The sequence below is a fragment of the Hippoglossus hippoglossus genome, chromosome 3 (genome assembly GCF_009819705.1).
Source record: "Hippoglossus hippoglossus isolate fHipHip1 chromosome 3, fHipHip1.pri, whole genome shotgun sequence".
In the NCBI taxonomy this organism is placed as follows: domain Eukaryota; kingdom Metazoa; phylum Chordata; class Actinopteri; order Pleuronectiformes; family Pleuronectidae; genus Hippoglossus; species Hippoglossus hippoglossus.
Genome location: NC_047153.1, coordinates 17,662,961 through 17,680,158, shown reverse-complemented (window position 1 = coordinate 17,680,158; position 17,198 = coordinate 17,662,961). Strand labels below are relative to the sequence as shown.

General features: G+C 42.2%; 1 protein-coding gene across 1 annotated transcript in view; it reads right to left on the bottom strand.

Moving 5' to 3' along the window:
- LOC117755419 (hexokinase-1) overlaps positions 1-17,198 on the bottom strand; it is a 19,860-nt gene extending 2,662 nt beyond the window's left edge. The window contains exons 1-20 of the mRNA XM_034575220.1: positions 16,823-17,198; positions 9,495-9,657; positions 6,545-6,693; positions 6,328-6,447; positions 5,970-6,065; positions 5,752-5,851; positions 5,426-5,609; positions 4,715-4,870; positions 4,470-4,557; positions 4,122-4,267; positions 3,727-3,919; positions 3,520-3,631; positions 3,270-3,418; positions 2,634-2,753; positions 2,430-2,525; positions 2,236-2,335; positions 1,955-2,138; positions 1,680-1,835; positions 1,363-1,450; positions 739-884 (exon numbers count right to left, since the gene is read on the bottom strand). Of these exons, the coding sequence (XP_034431111.1) occupies positions 739-884; positions 1,363-1,450; positions 1,680-1,835; positions 1,955-2,138; positions 2,236-2,335; positions 2,430-2,525; positions 2,634-2,753; positions 3,270-3,418; positions 3,520-3,631; positions 3,727-3,919; positions 4,122-4,267; positions 4,470-4,557; positions 4,715-4,870; positions 5,426-5,609; positions 5,752-5,851; positions 5,970-6,065; positions 6,328-6,447; positions 6,545-6,693; positions 9,495-9,657; positions 16,823-16,885 (2,609 nt within the window). The 5' untranslated portion in view covers positions 16,886-17,198. The remainder of the gene's footprint in view (positions 1-738; positions 885-1,362; positions 1,451-1,679; positions 1,836-1,954; positions 2,139-2,235; positions 2,336-2,429; positions 2,526-2,633; positions 2,754-3,269; positions 3,419-3,519; positions 3,632-3,726; positions 3,920-4,121; positions 4,268-4,469; positions 4,558-4,714; positions 4,871-5,425; positions 5,610-5,751; positions 5,852-5,969; positions 6,066-6,327; positions 6,448-6,544; positions 6,694-9,494; positions 9,658-16,822) is intronic.

Here is a 17,198-nt window from a genome sequence, read left to right as displayed (position 1 = left end):
AGCAAAGCACGAGTCGTTTCTGCTGAGAGAATGTAGTGAAATGACTTTTTCTCTCCATGTTATGAACTGTTTTACTATTCATAACATGATCATGTGGCTTTTTGGATTTCTTGAAAATGAATCATACGTTGCTTAAATGAACATATCATTCAATTAGCTGTTTTCTTTATTCACAAAGTATAAAGCTAGCAAAGAAAATCTGTTTCGCCTCTTTCAAGAATTAATCTTTATCAACTCTCCAAATGTAAATGCACAGTGTTCAGATATAAATCCATGTTGTTGTGTGAAGCCACATGGTAACAGACAACAACAGTCTGAAGGATCCAGCTTCCTCTCTTCCATAATGTGATCACCGGGATCTTTTTAAGCCAAATTCTTTGGCAGACTCAACAACAATACAGTTAAAATTGTCATGACATGCTAAGTAAGAAAAGCGTTTTTACAATTTTAAAAAGTGAACAAGAACATATGTTTGGCAAGGTTAGAAAGGCCTGAAGCTCTTCTCCTCATAGTTGTCCACAGCAGGTGGAGTCTGCCCTTCTTTGTATTTGCTTGTTTTCTGCACAGTCCTGACATTCATGAAATAGACTTGTCATGCAAATAAGGCGAATGTGTCATTAGCTGTATGACCAAATGACCTGCTCATCATACATTATACATGATATCTTACCTTAAATTCTAATGCAGTTTAAAAGACAGTCATTTTTGTAAGAATAGTTACTGATGAATTTAACTTACTGTGGGTGTAGTTTGTAGAGCGTCCCATCCACCCCTACAGTGATCTTGAGATGGTCCAGTCCTCGGTTCTCTCTGATCTTGTCCACCACTGCCGCCATTCCTGCCCCGCATATCTGAGCTGCACGATGAGACACTACTCCACACACCTACCAATGACAAACCATTATCATTATAGCAACAGTTAACCAACTGTACAGGCCACAGTTTACTGAGCCAGAACTCACTTTCACAAAAATAAATATAACTCAAAAGGTCTTTTCCTGCTGGTCACATTTGCCTCGCTCTCTTTCACAAAGTAAACCTGATAACAGTGTATTGGTGTATTGTGGGGCTCAGGCTCTTTCACAGTGTTCATGAACCAGTGTATACACTTAGTTACCATTTTATTAGGTACACCGAGCTCAGACTAACACAGTCTAGAACAACAGCTCTGCAATAGAGTCTACAGTATATTCTCCCCAAACACCATGTGTGGTGCACAAATGAGATAGTGTTGATAACTGCAGCTGGCGTATTATCAGGAGTTGAGCATGAGACCTCATTGACATGCATGCAACGTTTAGATTGTGTCCACATTTGAAAAACATTTAAATATGCTTTCTACTGTTTCTCGCTTTATTTTACCTCTTTGACGATGATACTGTCATCACAGGAGCTGTCTAGTCCTAAGTGTTGCAGGATGGATCTGACCTGCAGCAATGCCAGTCTGTCACTGGAGACAGACAAAGAGACACACACACACAATACTGAGTCGGATCACAAAAATGCAAATACATCTTTAAGGGCCGTTAACCTCAGTGGCCCAAAACAGAAGATAAAGACGCTGTTCTACAAGGGGTCCTAATGGGAGTGCAGACTACAATCAATGAAGACAGAAGTCCAGAATACTTCCAATCAACTCGACACAAACACAAAACAAACACTGGGCCCATTTTTCGTACCTCTCTATCTGAGAGAGGAACTTTGTTTCAAAGATGCCTCTGGTCTTCAGTGTCTCAGAAATCTGTCCTCTGAACAGGAATCCTCTCTTGGTCATGTCGATGAGGATGTTTCGCACAATTTCACCGAGGTACATGCCGCTACACATTTTCTCATATCTGTAAAACACAAGGGGGGAAGAAATACACATGAATAGACATGTTAACACTGGAAGCCGTTTATAAGGATATGAGTGCAGAAAGTGAAGGGTTTCTATGTGTGCGTGTGGGAGGTTAACCTTTGTTTGCCCGGGTTGAGCGACAAGTCATCCACAGCGCGGTCATACTCTGTCCTGATGTCGTCAAGGCATCCATTGTCTCCGAAAGCGCCCCACTCCATGTTGACACACATCTTTCCCTCATCTCCCTCGATCATCTCGATGTTCCTCATCTCCTCCATGTAACACGCATTACTCCCAGTGCCTGTGATCAGACGGTCCAGTCACATTAGATGTACAAAGCAAAGAAAAGTGAATATTTATATATAAAAAAAAAAGAAGAAGAATTGATATAGACTAACCAGCAATGAGTCCGATCTCACAGGTGGATTCTTCGTAGGCACAAGTCATCATCGTTCCCACGGTATCGTTCACCACAGCCACGACATCCAGGTCAAACTCCTGGAGAGAAAACACATGAGGTGATGCAAACATTACAGTTTAACACAGCACCATGTTTAACGGCAGGATGATGAAGATGCTCCTCATATTCTACCTCTCTCCTCTTGATGGCCTCCCTCAACAGTCCCACCACATCCTCTCCTTCACAGTCTGTCGCCTTGAAGCCTTTGGTCCACGTCACCAGGATGCCCTGCAAACACACACAAGTGAAAATGGTTACGTCTTGCATCGGATGCGTTTCTGTCTTTGGCCTCATGAAATGTTGCCAAGCTAGAGGAAGGAAGCGGACTGCACTCACAGCGTCAAGGCTGGTCTGTCTGCAGGGGAACGAGAAGGTGAAGCCCAGAGGAAGACGAGTGTTCTTCATCCCCATGTAGTCCAGGAAATCACTGATGCACTGCACAATGTGATCAAACAACTGGAAGAAAGAGGAGGCTATGATGATAAGAATTGTTTAAAACATTTGTCGCAACCTTGACTATCAGGTGTTTTTGTCCGGTTTTGGGTGGAGATGTACAGGGAGACGTGTGACTTCACCAAACCACATACATGTAAATGAATAAATGTGATAAAAGGAGCATTTTAACATATACACCACATGCTCTGACGGACAGAGTAACAGGTGGAGGAGGGGAAAGGCCAAAAAGTCACAGACAGGATTAGCCTAAGCCAATGCACAAGTTCAAATCTATGTTTACAAAGACTCTCAACTCAATGCTGATCTTGATCAACAGTCAACCTATTTACCTGTTTACCTCTAACCTTCTATTTTCTTATCGCTAAGCCAACAAGCTTAGCTACCTAACCACCCTAAACTTTACACTACCACTTGAGGTAAAGTTCAAAGCTTTTCCCCCACATGTCCGACTTTCTTTCTTCTGTTCAGCTTGTGTTGTTTTTGACTGTTTACATGGATAATGGATTATTCTCTCACCTCCTCTCCTGTGCCCTGCATCACCTCCAGAGGAATAGCGTAAATCTTGTTGTGCATCTCCACCGTTCTCCTCTTGCCAGAACGAATCTTGACCAACAGAACTCTGAAGTTAGTTCCTCCCAAATCCAAAGCCAGGAAGTCACCATGCTCTGGATAATGTGAGAGGTAGAGATAGAGATATTTAGCTGCTTAATATTCCAAACAGACGCACATGTGTAGTCACAGGTGTGTGTGTGTTTGTGAGTGTCACCTGTGCCATCGGGAGTGCTTTGTACGAAGGTCGGCAGCATTTTGACAGTTGCAGTGTCCTGAGTGCTCTTGGAAAGGCCATTTTGGATCTCTGTCCTCATTCGTTTCTTTACCTACATATATCAAGACAATTTCAATCGGTAAGTAAGACACAGTGAAGGATGCAATCTTACAGACACACACACTACAGTCTCTCTCCCTCTCTCACCTCCAACAGCTGTTCATTCGTCAGGCGGAATTCGGACAGCGTTTCGGTGATTTGTCGTGATTGGTCAGCGAGCCTGTAGGCCACAGCTGTCACCATGGCAGCCCCCTTTCCACTGCCGCTCTCTGATAATAGGAATCGGATGTCAGAGTCCGGCACCAAACGACGGACTGTCTTATGGAGACGGCGGGCATACCTGAAGTAGGTGTAGAAAGGAGGAGCTGACATTTTTAACAGTTCATACAGACTGGTAACAAACAACATAATGTAGTTTATAACCCGCTGACAGCAGTTCTCAGTGATTATGGTGGGGAAATGAAAAGCAATAATGAGATGCATGATGATAAGAGAAATCAAACAAATTAAAACAGTGCAGACAAATTTATAATTTTACTCACTGCGGGTGCATCTTGTAGAGAGATCCGTCGATGCCTACGGTGGTTCGGAGTCGTGCCACACCTTTGTTTTCCTTTAGCCTCATGAGGATGGCGGCCAGCGTTGCAGCTATAAGGTTGGCAGAGCGGAAAGACACAATGGTGCAAACCTGAAGGGAAAGGAGAGGTGAGAAAGTCAAGCAGCATATTTAAACTTTGCAAACAACACACCTCATATGTTAAGTGCTTTTTTACAGCACAACCTGCTTTAAAACCTCAGATATAATAGTTGTCTGGTACTATACATTTCCTTGTAATACTTAAATCTAAAAAATGCTTTAAAGAGTGTGTTGTTTCAGCAGCAGTACGTACATGCTGCACAGCGATACAGTCCTCATTTGACGGCTCCACACCAAGTTTGGTTAAAATCTCTCTGGCTTTGCTCAGTCCTTCCTTACTCCTAAACAGGACACACACACACACACACACACACACACACACACACACATAGAGGGACACCATCACCGACTAGAAAATGATATGATTACATTTTGAATGATTTTTAGAAGTAATTGATTAAGCAGGTTTATTTAAAATGTTTGTAACTATTGACTTACTTCTCTATGGCCGAGACGTGTTTGGTCTCAAACGTCTCTTTAGTGAGCAGCTCAGGGGTGATCCTCCCCTCGAACAGCAGACCCTCTCTGGCCATCTTCACCAGAATGAGACGAACCAGCTCCCCCATGTACATACCACTGACCATCTTCTCAAATCTACAGCACAGCAAGAGCAAAGAGAACGGAGTGAAACAGACATGCAGACACCTCTTAGGTTAATACTTTTTACAACAGATGGTTAAAGATGTCACTATTGGTGTTTTTAGCAGCAGTAGTAGGAGTGACGACTTCAGCTGCAGCTGCAGCATCAATGCAGTTCTTTCTCTCACGCAGGAACTTTTCTTTTACTCTTTAGTCTGCGTACCTGTCACTCTGAATATGTTTTGCATAAGAGTGACCTTCGTGGGTGTGCACATGCGTCATAGATTGAACTATTTCTGTGGGAAACATACGTCATATGACATCACGCAGACTTTGGACATTTTTCATTTCGCAGAACTTTTACTTACATGAAAAACCTAAAACACACTAAAAGAAAATAGGATAAAAATAGTATAATATCTCTTTAAAAAAAACTTTCACATATTTTTTATATTTTCCAAATTGCATTAACACCAGCAGCAGACTGAGAAGCTGACAGCTAATCATCTGTTTCCACTGCATCTTAATCTCAGGGATGAATGAGGCTCTGATTGTTTTGTGTTGACTTACAGCTGTTTGCCGGGGTTGAGAGAGCCTCGGTCTATCTCTCTGTCAAACTCTGTCCTGATGTCTTCCAGTCTGCCGTCGTCTCCGAACGCCCCCCACTCAGTGTTCACACACATCCTGCCCTCGTCTCCCTCCACCTGGTCGATGTGACGCAGCTCCTCCATGTAGGACGCATTGGTGCCTGTGCCTACAAACACACAAACACATTCAGCACTACAGCTTTACCCAATTTGTATTATACTCGTTTGATTCATATTGTGAACATTTGAAAATACATTCCTTAATGTGATTGGGCCTTTAACTATTTAAATACACATTGCTTTTAGTACCGATGATGATGCCGACTTCACAGCGTTGATCATCGAAACCACAGGTCATCATCGTTCCAACTGTATCGTTTACTACAGCCATGATGTCAGCATCGTAGTCCTGAAATTATTTACACACACACATAAAAGGAAAAATGATTAAAATGTTTCAAACTCTTTTAAACCAAATTCATGAGGATAAAAAGAATTGTTGACTCAGACGAAGACATGAGACTCACCCCTCGTTTCTTAATGGCTTTGGTGAGCAGCTTGACAACGTCCATCCCCTCCACGCCACCTGCCTTGAAACGCTTTGTCCATGTTATCAGATAGCCCTGCAGGCCAACAGAGAGAGAAACGTAACAGAGTGATTCAATCATTCATGGAGACATGGTTTCATGTGGCAGCTGTGGCAACTCCTAGTGTAAACTGGACTTTCTGACAATCTTCAGATATTTGGATATAGTAGTGCGTCATAAGCAAGTCAACTACACAGGAAAGTATATATATATATAATATCGATATATGTATAAGCAAGAAAGGTAAATCTGGCTACAGCTTGACAGCCTTGATTGGCTGATGAATGTGATGCGTTACCTCATCTAGTTTGGTCTGCTGGCAGGGGAACGAGAAGGTGAAACCCACTGGGAGTTTCTTATCTTTGATGTTGTGTTTTTCCATGAAGTCACCGAGACATTCTGCCACATGGTCGAACAGCTGGAAGAGAGAGGGAGGGGCGTCTCAGGTTAAGCTTGAGCGAGACTGTGTGTGTGTGTGCGTGTGTGTGTGTGGGGGGCGGGGGGTATGAACCTACCCTCGTTCCACTTCCATGAATGATGTCCTCTGGTGTGTCGTAGATTTGACTCTCCATCAGAACTGTCTGTTTCTTCTCATGGCTCACTTTGACGCGGAGGATCCGGAAGTTGCTGCCTCCCAGGTCCAACGCAATGAAGTCCCCTTTCTCTGTTGAGACAGAAAGAAGACAGAGACGGGGAGAAATGTCATCTTGCAGTTACATGGCTATAGATTTATACATTTGTAGCAGAAGTCTTCCCTTCACTTCATTGTAAGGGCCAATGTTTCAGCACACAGATAATAACGGAAGCTTTGAACAGGACATGCATTATCGGTACATCTTCCTCCTGTTAGCTTAGCAAACAAATACAGATCTCAGTATCACTCTACAGTGTCACACTATAAGCAACATGGAAAATAAGTTTGTATGGAAAGATAAAGCTTACAGACATAGCTTTCATTCAAAGTTATGTCTTCTCTTTGGGCCAAAGATGACACCTTTAAACTCCTCCAACTACTGTATGTGTTTCTTCGTGTATGTATGTGTTTGTGTGTGTGTGTGTGTGTGTGTGTGTGTGTGTTTTGCTTGACTCTATTCTGTCCTGCAACTTCCTGTATGGTATTGGTTAATGGTTGCAAAAAGAAACCTGCATCATAATCTCTAAGAAAACACTTTGGTGTCTTTACTCATTTTAAATCCCATAAAAACCTGGTATAGATTTAATATTCAACACGGTCTCCTGACAACAAGAAGGGATTCTATTTCTGTCTGAATCGGATCTGAATAATAGGACTTGTATTGCGTATTGACCATTGATATGAGGTGATACCGTCTGCTTCCTTCCTCTTACTCCTGTTTTACAGCTTTTATTCCCTGGTGATCTCGTACAAACTGTAACCTTCACCTCAACTTCACATTTAGAAAGTACTGACAATGCGTCTCACTAGGTCAGAAGGTTCTTGGTGCTGCTGCTGCACACACACAGAGTAAAGAACCCACTGATTAGTATAACAAACTTAGCTAGAGCCGTTGTTTACCCACTTCTCAAAGATTACAGGCAACAATTATTACAGATAATGATTTAAAATGTCAAAATGCTACGTTGTGTATTACTCCGAGTAAAGGTTCAATGAAGATTACAAAAACTTTGTGTTGTAATTTTTCAGATTATTGCGATCCTGTGCTGGAACATTTTGTGCAGATGAGAAATGCAAGGTCAGGTCAGTGTAGCTCACTTGGGTCAGAGTGACTGATAATGTGTCTGAAAGGAATGTGAATTCAGTAAAGACAACCTGTCAATCTCTGTTGGTAACTGTGCACAGAGGGGAGTGAGCCAAGGATTAAAGAGTTATTTTTCTCATGGCTGTGCAGTGTTATTTTATATAATAAACATGCTGCAGTGGCTCACAGGGAAAAGATCAGGTGAACAACACACAGGCTAATTTCTGCCCTCACTAATCAGACAGAATAATCCCATCCCTTTGAATCTCTGCCAGTCTGTGAATCTTGTCTAATGTTGCGTAAACAAACAACACTAAGAGCAGCTTTAACAAATGAAGACTGACATGCTGAATTGCCTCTTGACAGACATGTTGATTATAGGTTGTATCACCTGTGGTGTGCGTTCATCCATAGATACCTGCTGTATCATACAACCCTGATAGTTCAATCAGTTCATTATCCAGAGCAGGCTGCTGCTGCTGCTGCAGTTGGATGTACAGTATGAGGCTCAACATTTAAATACATACTTATGTCATATAAGTCTATACGTATGCATTGTTGTTAGGAACTAATATCTATGAGTGCTGAAGGAATTTCACTTACACTGTCTTCGCTAACAATGGCAGCAGGATTTGTGTGATTACTGCTAATCTGTGTGTGTGAGTGTGTGTGTGTGTGTCTGGACGTACAGCGTTCACGTTGTAGATTAAATTAGATTTTCTTTGAGAGGGACAGAGAGGGGGGGTAATAACATCCATTTCTGACAGACACCCTCTTCCACGAGTGCATTATGTAAAGGATATAAAAAAAAAAAACATTCTGACGCACATTGACACTTAAAGGACAGAACGACTGCAGTGAATCAGTATTAGTCAGCATGCAGCAGACAATGACATTAGGGACAGAGAGGCATAGATATATTCACGTCCACATACACTTCACTGTTTTGAGCTCAGCTTATAAACACACAAGACATCTGATGTGCAAAAGATTAAGTGAAAAGTACTGTATGGTAATTTTCTACAAGATAAACATTTTTCTGCCGGCATGGTTTCAGGACTATTAAACCAGAATAACTACTTCTCTTGTCGTCATCACCAACAAGACCTTCTGCAGTGTTCAGCTCTGTTGACTCACAACTAGACACAACGGTGTTTGCCCTGTATGATGTTTACATCTGGTTTCCTCCCGAAATGACAAAGACATGCAGATCAGGTCAAGTGGACACACTTCGTAAATGTCAATGACAGTTTTTGACTTGTCTTCTGAAAGATGAGACGAGGTGCAACTACTTTAATTTTTAAAAAATACTGACTTTTACCATCCCTCTCTCCATGACAATACACATGGTGAATGCATGACTGAGCTTTAATGCTGAAATATGATCTGTTATGACTGTAACTCTGTAGAGCTCAGTGGCTTTGATTAAAATGCATTTGATTTAGCTTCTGTGACAAAAATAGTCTTTCCTGCCTGTGCTTCATCCAAATGATAAAAGGTATTGATACATCAGAGTTAGACCACATGAAATTAAAGGCCAAGTGAAGACCAGACAACATTTTTTAGTAGATCATTTACTTTTCATAAAATTCTCCAATTTTGTATCAGAGTCCACAGCTTTATGTTCGCAAACACTGGGTTTACTGAGGTATTCTGTGGACTCTCGTTCATACAGAAAAGTCAAACTGTCGTCACAGGAAGTGCTTGACCCAGTGGACTTCAGACAATGAGGGCTGGAGATGCTCACCTGAGCCGTCAGGGATCGATCGCACAAACGTAGGCAGCATCTTTAGTGCAGCGGTGGGGTTGGTGTCCCGACCCAGTCCTTTGGACAGCTCCCTCCGGAAGCGCTGCATGATTTCCACCAACGTCTCATCAGAGAAACGCATGGAGTACAGGTACTTATCGATCTAAAATGAAAGATTAGACACAAAAACTGAAGCATTAATCTTCTTAAGCTGGACTATCAATCATCCACGTTTTAAAATGTACAGAGTCCATTCAAGTAAATGGGGAAATGGTTTCAGGTGACTGGACCCCTCTGTATACACAACACTAACCCGTGAGATGGCCTATGATTAAATTAAAGTAGCAGATATTTACATATAACATAGCCTTTATTTTCTATAAGCATAAGGAAGTGAATATGACTAACTCCTGATCCCATGATGTTTCAGTCACCCATGGGACAATCTACTTCCTGGTTAACTGACCACAGGTACTGTTTAACCCAGAAATGAATCACATCCATATAACATAGCTATTTCTAAATTTCTTTATTACAGAATTATGGAATAAAAGTCTTTGAATACAGCAAATAAAGTGAAAAGCAGAGCATCATCAGTCCTGTTTTCAAGGCCACATGCCATAGGCCATATTTGTATGAAAGTGATACAAGTAGGGGATATACACAGGAACGAGTACAGAAAAAGACAAGAAGGCCATAAATTATTCGACTAAGGAATATTCACAAAATCCCAGACATTGCACAGGTCCTTAAATCAGTCAGTCAAAACTTCTCAGTGTGTAACACAGCAAACAACAGTCTGAGCTTTATGACCTTTCAGGAACAGGATGTTAAACAATCCTGGTGAAGTCCACAGTTGCGTCACACAGTGTGATGAAGCAAAGAGCTGCTTTATGATTCAAGTGTGAGACAAACCCAGAGCAGAGGATTATACTCAAATGTCAGGTTCATTGCGAGTTGCTCTGTAAAATGACAGCGGGGCTAAGCAGGATTAACTCCTCCAGTCACCAGTGGCTCATAACTGGATTATCACCAGTCTGCTTCTTAACAATCAGTCCCAGAATATGCGAGGTATGTATATACAGTATGTATATGAAATATATAACACTCACAGGGTCACACAAGTTCACACAAGCATGACTCATTTTTAGTATCCACACACTCATAATGGGTGTGCGTGCTGTGACGTACATTATAGCCTTGTGCTGTAATTTACTGGATCTATACTCATTGTAACCGGCACAGTTGGGAATTCTGCCACTTCCTGTGTAAGGGGTCACTCATTAACTGTATTTCCTGCATTTCCTGCATTTCCTGCATTTCCTGCATTTCCTGTGCGCTCTGTTATCTGCTAACTGGTTCAGGAGAGTGTCAGTTTGGGTGTGAGAGTTTACAGGGAAGGATTTTGCATCTGCTGGCCACAGAAATCACCTGTATAATGGAGCAAACATCTGACACTGAAGGACAAAGCCAGCATATGGACGTGGGCCACTTCAGGCAATGATGAAGGCACTTCTGGGCTTCTTGTGGCCCGGACAAAACAGATGTGAGCCTAAAGTGGCCCACTTGTAAAATAGCAAATGTGGCCCAAATATCCCAAAACAAATGCTGGCCTTCTATGGCAAACATGTGGTGCTCTTGACAAGGTGTAATCTGGATGTGAATCTAAAGTGGCCCATGTGTCAAATGGTGAATATGGCCCGATAGCACAAAACAAATGTTTACCTTTACCTTAATGTATAAACAACTATAGTTTGATTGCAGATAGCAAATTATATAAACTCAAATTATAATAATGAAGACAATCAAATAAATGTATACAAAGTGAAATAGAACATGATAATGTGTGAGTGGGCGGTGGAGAAAAGGGCATGATTAGTCATGAGGTTTTGGCTCCTGTACATGGTCAGCCTAGATTTTATGATACAGTAGCTGGGTGTTAACAGGCAGCTGAATAATATAAACAGGCTGTGAGCCAAAATGGCTGCAGACTCACATACAAGAGAACAACACTGTCGAACATTTAACTCCTCTACCGGTGTTACATTCCCTATATATTGTCTACATGTGGAATGAGTCTGCCTCTGGGACAAAAGCTCATTAGCACATGCTCTGTCAGACAGGAGTCCGCAGCTGAGACATCTGACCCTCAAAGGCTCAGTAAACGACATTTGTAGTGGAAACTGCTGGAAAATGCCATAAAAAAGGTCAACAACCCAAGTCTGTAATTTACACTGAAGTCTCGTCTGTGATTTGAAGAGACATGTCGGTGCCTGAAAACTCCTCATGAAGCTACTGTCAGTCCTCAGCATCTGTTATTTCTATTGCAAAGTTAACGCTTCCCCTACACAACTCTTTGAACACAACAACATTACAATCTTCCTTTTAAACACTTAAAAGGAAGATTATTATCATTACTATTATGGTTGTTAGTCACCCAGACAGTGTGCTGCAAGATGTAGGTGCATTTTTAATATATTTTTTTAAACTTTGCCATGTATTAGCCATACCAATAACTGCTTTTTCTTACACCAAGAGTGTATTGGTTTATATAAAGATCAAAATCTTCAGTCAAAACTTTGAAGACTGATTTAAACTTTTGATTGAAGTTCTGTGTGGACAGAGTACGGCGAGCACATGACAAACATTTGATGGGTTTTACACCTCCTCACTGTGCTTGCAAAATGCATAAGAATTAAATCGACATATATTGTCGTTTTTGCTATTGAGTGAAATTATATTGCAAAAATGATTGATATCGTTTGAAACTATGCACAAACTAAATGTCTCGGTATATAATATAGATTTATGTAGGTATGCAGATACATAAGAAGCTTTATCAAAAAACACAGTCTAAAGTATTTGAATGCATTTAGTCAGTCAGCTTGTTATCCTAACATCCTGTATGTTTGTCCTGACGTGACATTGTGTCCTTATGGTAAAACAGCTTGCAAACGAAAACAAAGAGGTCGTTGAATGTTGTATGTGTATTTATGAAGAATCAAAAGCAGATTTGAACAAGAGGTATTGCCCCACAAACGTCTGCTTGAATGTTTCCAAAAACAACATCCCTTACAGAATGTAAAAGTGAAAATCCTTAACGTTTATGGCTGAATAATGTAGTGGGAAAAAAAAGGTTGCATGGTTCTGTAGTGAAACATTTGAGCTCCTCTTTAAATGAAACCGTATTAAAGTTGTATTAACACTGGGACAAACTAATTATGTTAATGTGAAATTGTTGCTGGTGAATCTACTGGCAATCAATTGTCTGTGTAATTCATTTATAAAGTTCAGTGGTGTTTGTGGCTGCTTCCATCCACCTCTTCTCCAACTCCTCTGACTTTGCATTATTTAACAGAATCGGTTAAATAACACTTAGGCCTCGTACCAGCGAGACCTTCATTCAAAGCAGCAACATCCAAAATTTATTTAGCAATTCAGAAAACCCAGAACATCACTCAGTACAGCGCATACCTCTGCAACAAATTCCACACACTAATACACACAAATATCAGCCTAACATGCTTGATTTTTTTCATGAAGATCCATTCATTTCTTAAGTTGTTATTCTAAAGAAAGGGGGGAAAAAATCCTGAATAAGCCCCCTGATCTGGATCCTCACCAAAATTTAATGGGTTCTTCCTTGACCCAATCCTTTTGTGGAAATCGGTTAATTTATTTTTTGCGTAGTCTTGCTTACAAACAAACAAACCAATAGACGAATGGACGGGGGTGATAACATAATCTCCTTGGTGGAGGTCATAACACTATTTTCACCTCTGCAGGACAGACCACCTGTGTTCTGAGTTGAGTGCGGATCATGTAGGTCATGCTGTGTCAGCTGATGTAAACAGATCCATTCAGTTTGGGTGCCTCGATTCACAGTGATCCACTGAAATTGATAACACATCAGTGTGCACACCACTGCTGCTCCCTATCTCCCTCTGCTCACCACCCAGCCTCCTCCTCCTCTTCTGCCATGAATCAATGCTGATGACGGAAACTGTGCTGCATCATTTGTTTAACATACATAACTGCTCACTTTATGAGTTTATATAAAGTGTATATGTCCACTCAGCTAACATGGATTCTTATTCAAATTGCTCTGTTAAAATAAGAATGAATTCCTCATTAGCCAACTGAAGGAGGATGAGTTCTTAGTTCTTAGCTTGGTTTGAATAACAATGTGCCACGGCCTGGATACAAAGGGGAGGATTAACAGCAGACATTGTTCTCCACAACAAACTAAGATAAATCCACTGAACCCCTGACTAGACTCAGTTCATGCCGCAGGGGAGAAAAAAACAGCGCCGTATTATGACTCAGCGCTCTGCGGATAGAAACCATGTCTAAGCACTTTATGATAGCAGAGCATGACTGCACCTCACTCAGCTCAGATAAATATATCTGCTGTAGGATTTATTACTCACATGAATACAGACAAAAAAAAAAGAAATGATTCGTCCTCATTTTTCACAAATAACTTCACTTCATCAGTCTAACAACTAGAATGGACTCATTCAAAGATATCACTCCCTAAATAAACCTTTTTGACCGAGGGGAACCTGGTGCTCGTGCTGGTTCGGAGTTGGTTTAACTTGCAAACTTTTTAAGGACCAAATTGCGTTTCCATGGGCTACAGTCAACATCAAGCCCACGTCATTACATCACTGTATACATTACTCATACGTCTCTGATTACCCAGCGACACCGTCGCAGACTTCAAGCACAATATCAACAATGGCGGACAACAGCTTCTCTTTTCAAGTGAGACTGTGTCCTCCACAGACCACTGTTGCTTCACTTTGTCTCCCATATTTAAAATAATTAAATCGCCTTTGCAAACTACACTTATTCAAATGGAGGTCACAATAATTTGGTCCAGGCCCAGTTCTTTCTTCTCAACCAGAAAAGTGTTGGGGATGGAGTTGAACAGTTTTTGTTCTGGCCAAGAACCAGTTTGTTGGCTGTTGAAACACAAAGAGTTGGTTCTAGATTAGGCACTGGCTCCAAACCGTCCTTTAAACTTCCTTAGTGGAAAAGGGCTCAATATATTAAATTAAGTGAAGAAAACTTCTTGGATCCACCCCCTGATCCAGATCCGCACCATAATATAATGGGTTCTTCCCTGACCCATACCACACACTTCCACCGAGTTTCATGGAAATCCACTCAATGAACTAACCGACAAACAGACTGGGGTGAAAGCTTCTCCTTAGGCAATTGAATTATACAAGTTCTGGCCCAAAAAGGAGTTTCTACTTTTTCCAGTAATGTTGAGCAAAGTAACGTTCCCCAGTGAGGAGACATGAGGCCCTTGTCGCCTGCACGCATGAGTCAGTAGAGGCCACATTTTCCCCAAAACACACCTCTGACACACAACTTTCTCTGACACCAGCAGCAGCATGGTTTGAGTTTCAGGGAGAGATCACACCCTCTGCCTCTCCTTCCTTCCCTCCCCTTCTCCTTGTCCCTCCTTCTCCTTTCTGTTCGCATTCCACCTCTTAACAATGCCCGGCTCTCCTTGTCCCTGCGAGGTGATGCAGGGGGACGCACTGAAACCCGACTCCTCTGTGTGTGTACATGTGCACACGCACGGCCTCGCCATGTGGAAAAACACTGTCCTCTACACTGCCCTCTCCTGCACCTTCCTTCTTACACCTTATGCACACACACACACACCCACACAGATTAAAACACTGCTCTGGATTCACACTAACCACCCACAGTGTATCAAGGACCTGGCCAAGGACAGTGCGGTGGATTGAGAGGAGACGCACTCAGCTGACTGAGGCGCTTTGCCAACTGCAGATTCCACCCGAGGTCGTGACTAAATCCGCTGAACACTCTCACTCATCGCAGCTTGAAACCTGCGCCATGTGTTGGAAGTTGTTTCTCGAGTCCTAGACTAAAACCTGCTGTTTGAAAAAGCCACACAATAGGTACACAGCTGGCCCTGAGGGTATGAATGTGTGTGTGTGGGCGTATTTGTGTATAAGCCTTCTCCTCCTGACACCTATGGTCACATGGCTCAAAGCTGGCCTATTTCAGGGAGAGAAAGTCAGCGGGAGTGAGGAGGGAGGTAGATGTGTAGCATTACATCAGATCCTTGCAGCTGAGAGATGTATTTCGTCTTAACAGATTGTGACATTGGCACAGCAAGCACAACTGGGGCCGACACTCCTGTGCGTCTCTGTGTGCGATTAAAGAGTGCACCATGTAAATCAGAGAGCGGAGAAGGACAGGGGAAGAAAACGGAGAGAGGAAGTGTGGCAACGTTTTTCATCTATGCAGGAAAAAGACCAGTGTTTGATGCATGATCTGCAGTCGGTGATGACGCGTGACATCATCAGCAGGAGACCTTAAAGGGCCCCTGCATCATGTGTGAACTAAACGGAAACATGTTGCGAAATTTCCTTTGAATCATGTTAGGTTTAAGCAAAATATGACGACACTAGTGGGTCTGGAAGTATTTTACTGTCCTCTGACTCAGTTATATTTATTCGGACAACCTTAGATTGCAGCATATGACTGTGTTTGTTGCCTGACAACAGGATTCTTCCGGCACAGTCGATCGAGAGGCTACACGAGCAGGTCTGAGTAACAGGAAAAGCTCGACCGACACACTCACCTCTCAGTCTGAGGGGCGATCAAACGGGTCCAGTCAGTTTTACACTGGAGGTCTTACAGTGGGGGGCTGCTCAGCTGAGGAGTCATGAAAGACTCACATTCATGGTGTTCACCTCATGTCATTCTCCCCCCCATTACAAGCTGAACTCAAAACTTACTGAAAAGAAGTTACACGAGTCAGGTTGAGTAACTTAGGCCTCTTAACTTGTTCTCCTTTTTCTTATCCATCGAGTTCCTCTCAAGGAAGTGAAGGTGTAAGTATCATTTTGACAACATCATTAAAAAGTCAGTGACCCCTAAAATGACTTTGCTCCTTCATGCCAACCTCCTCCTTCTCATCCCTCTGCTTATCTGTCTTCCTCCCCTCTGACCGGCTTCCTTCTCCTCGCCACACCTCTCTCAACTGACACCAATAACTCGCCCCCTGTGTAATGTCTCCTTACACATCCTACTACACCAAAACGGTCACGTACCACATCAGTGATTCATGCAAGCGCCCTCCCCACATGGTGAATCTTTTCATTCACTTCCTGAAAGAGACATCTCTACATTTCCTAATATGTTCTGCACTGGCAAACTCTTCATGGCAAAGTTGTGATGGTGACCGTGTGGGTAAACCCAATGACCTCTACAACACATGCTCTCCTTTTCCCTCCGACATCAGAAACAGAGGCTGATCACAAACACAGATCACTCACCTTTTTAACCTGGTCATCCTTGAGTTCGGTGAAGTAATAGGCAAGTAGCTGGGCTGCAATCATTCTGCTCCTCTCTCCTCTTTCACACACACATGCAGGCTCACTCGATCACACACACACTGTGTCTCTCTGTAACACACACGGTGAGCCACAGTAAGTTGGAGGCAAAATCCCCAAAATTAAAAAAATAAAAGTAAAAAAATAGATGGATAGTCTTTGCCCTGGCTCTTCCCTGTGCACACACTCAGTCACACGCTTCTGGAGATATAAATATAGTCCAACACAGAGTGGTTTAAAATAGACAGAGCAGCTAAGACTCTACAGCTCTTCCTTGTCTGTGCATGTGAGTGTAGCCAGGAAGCATGAGTGAGACAGC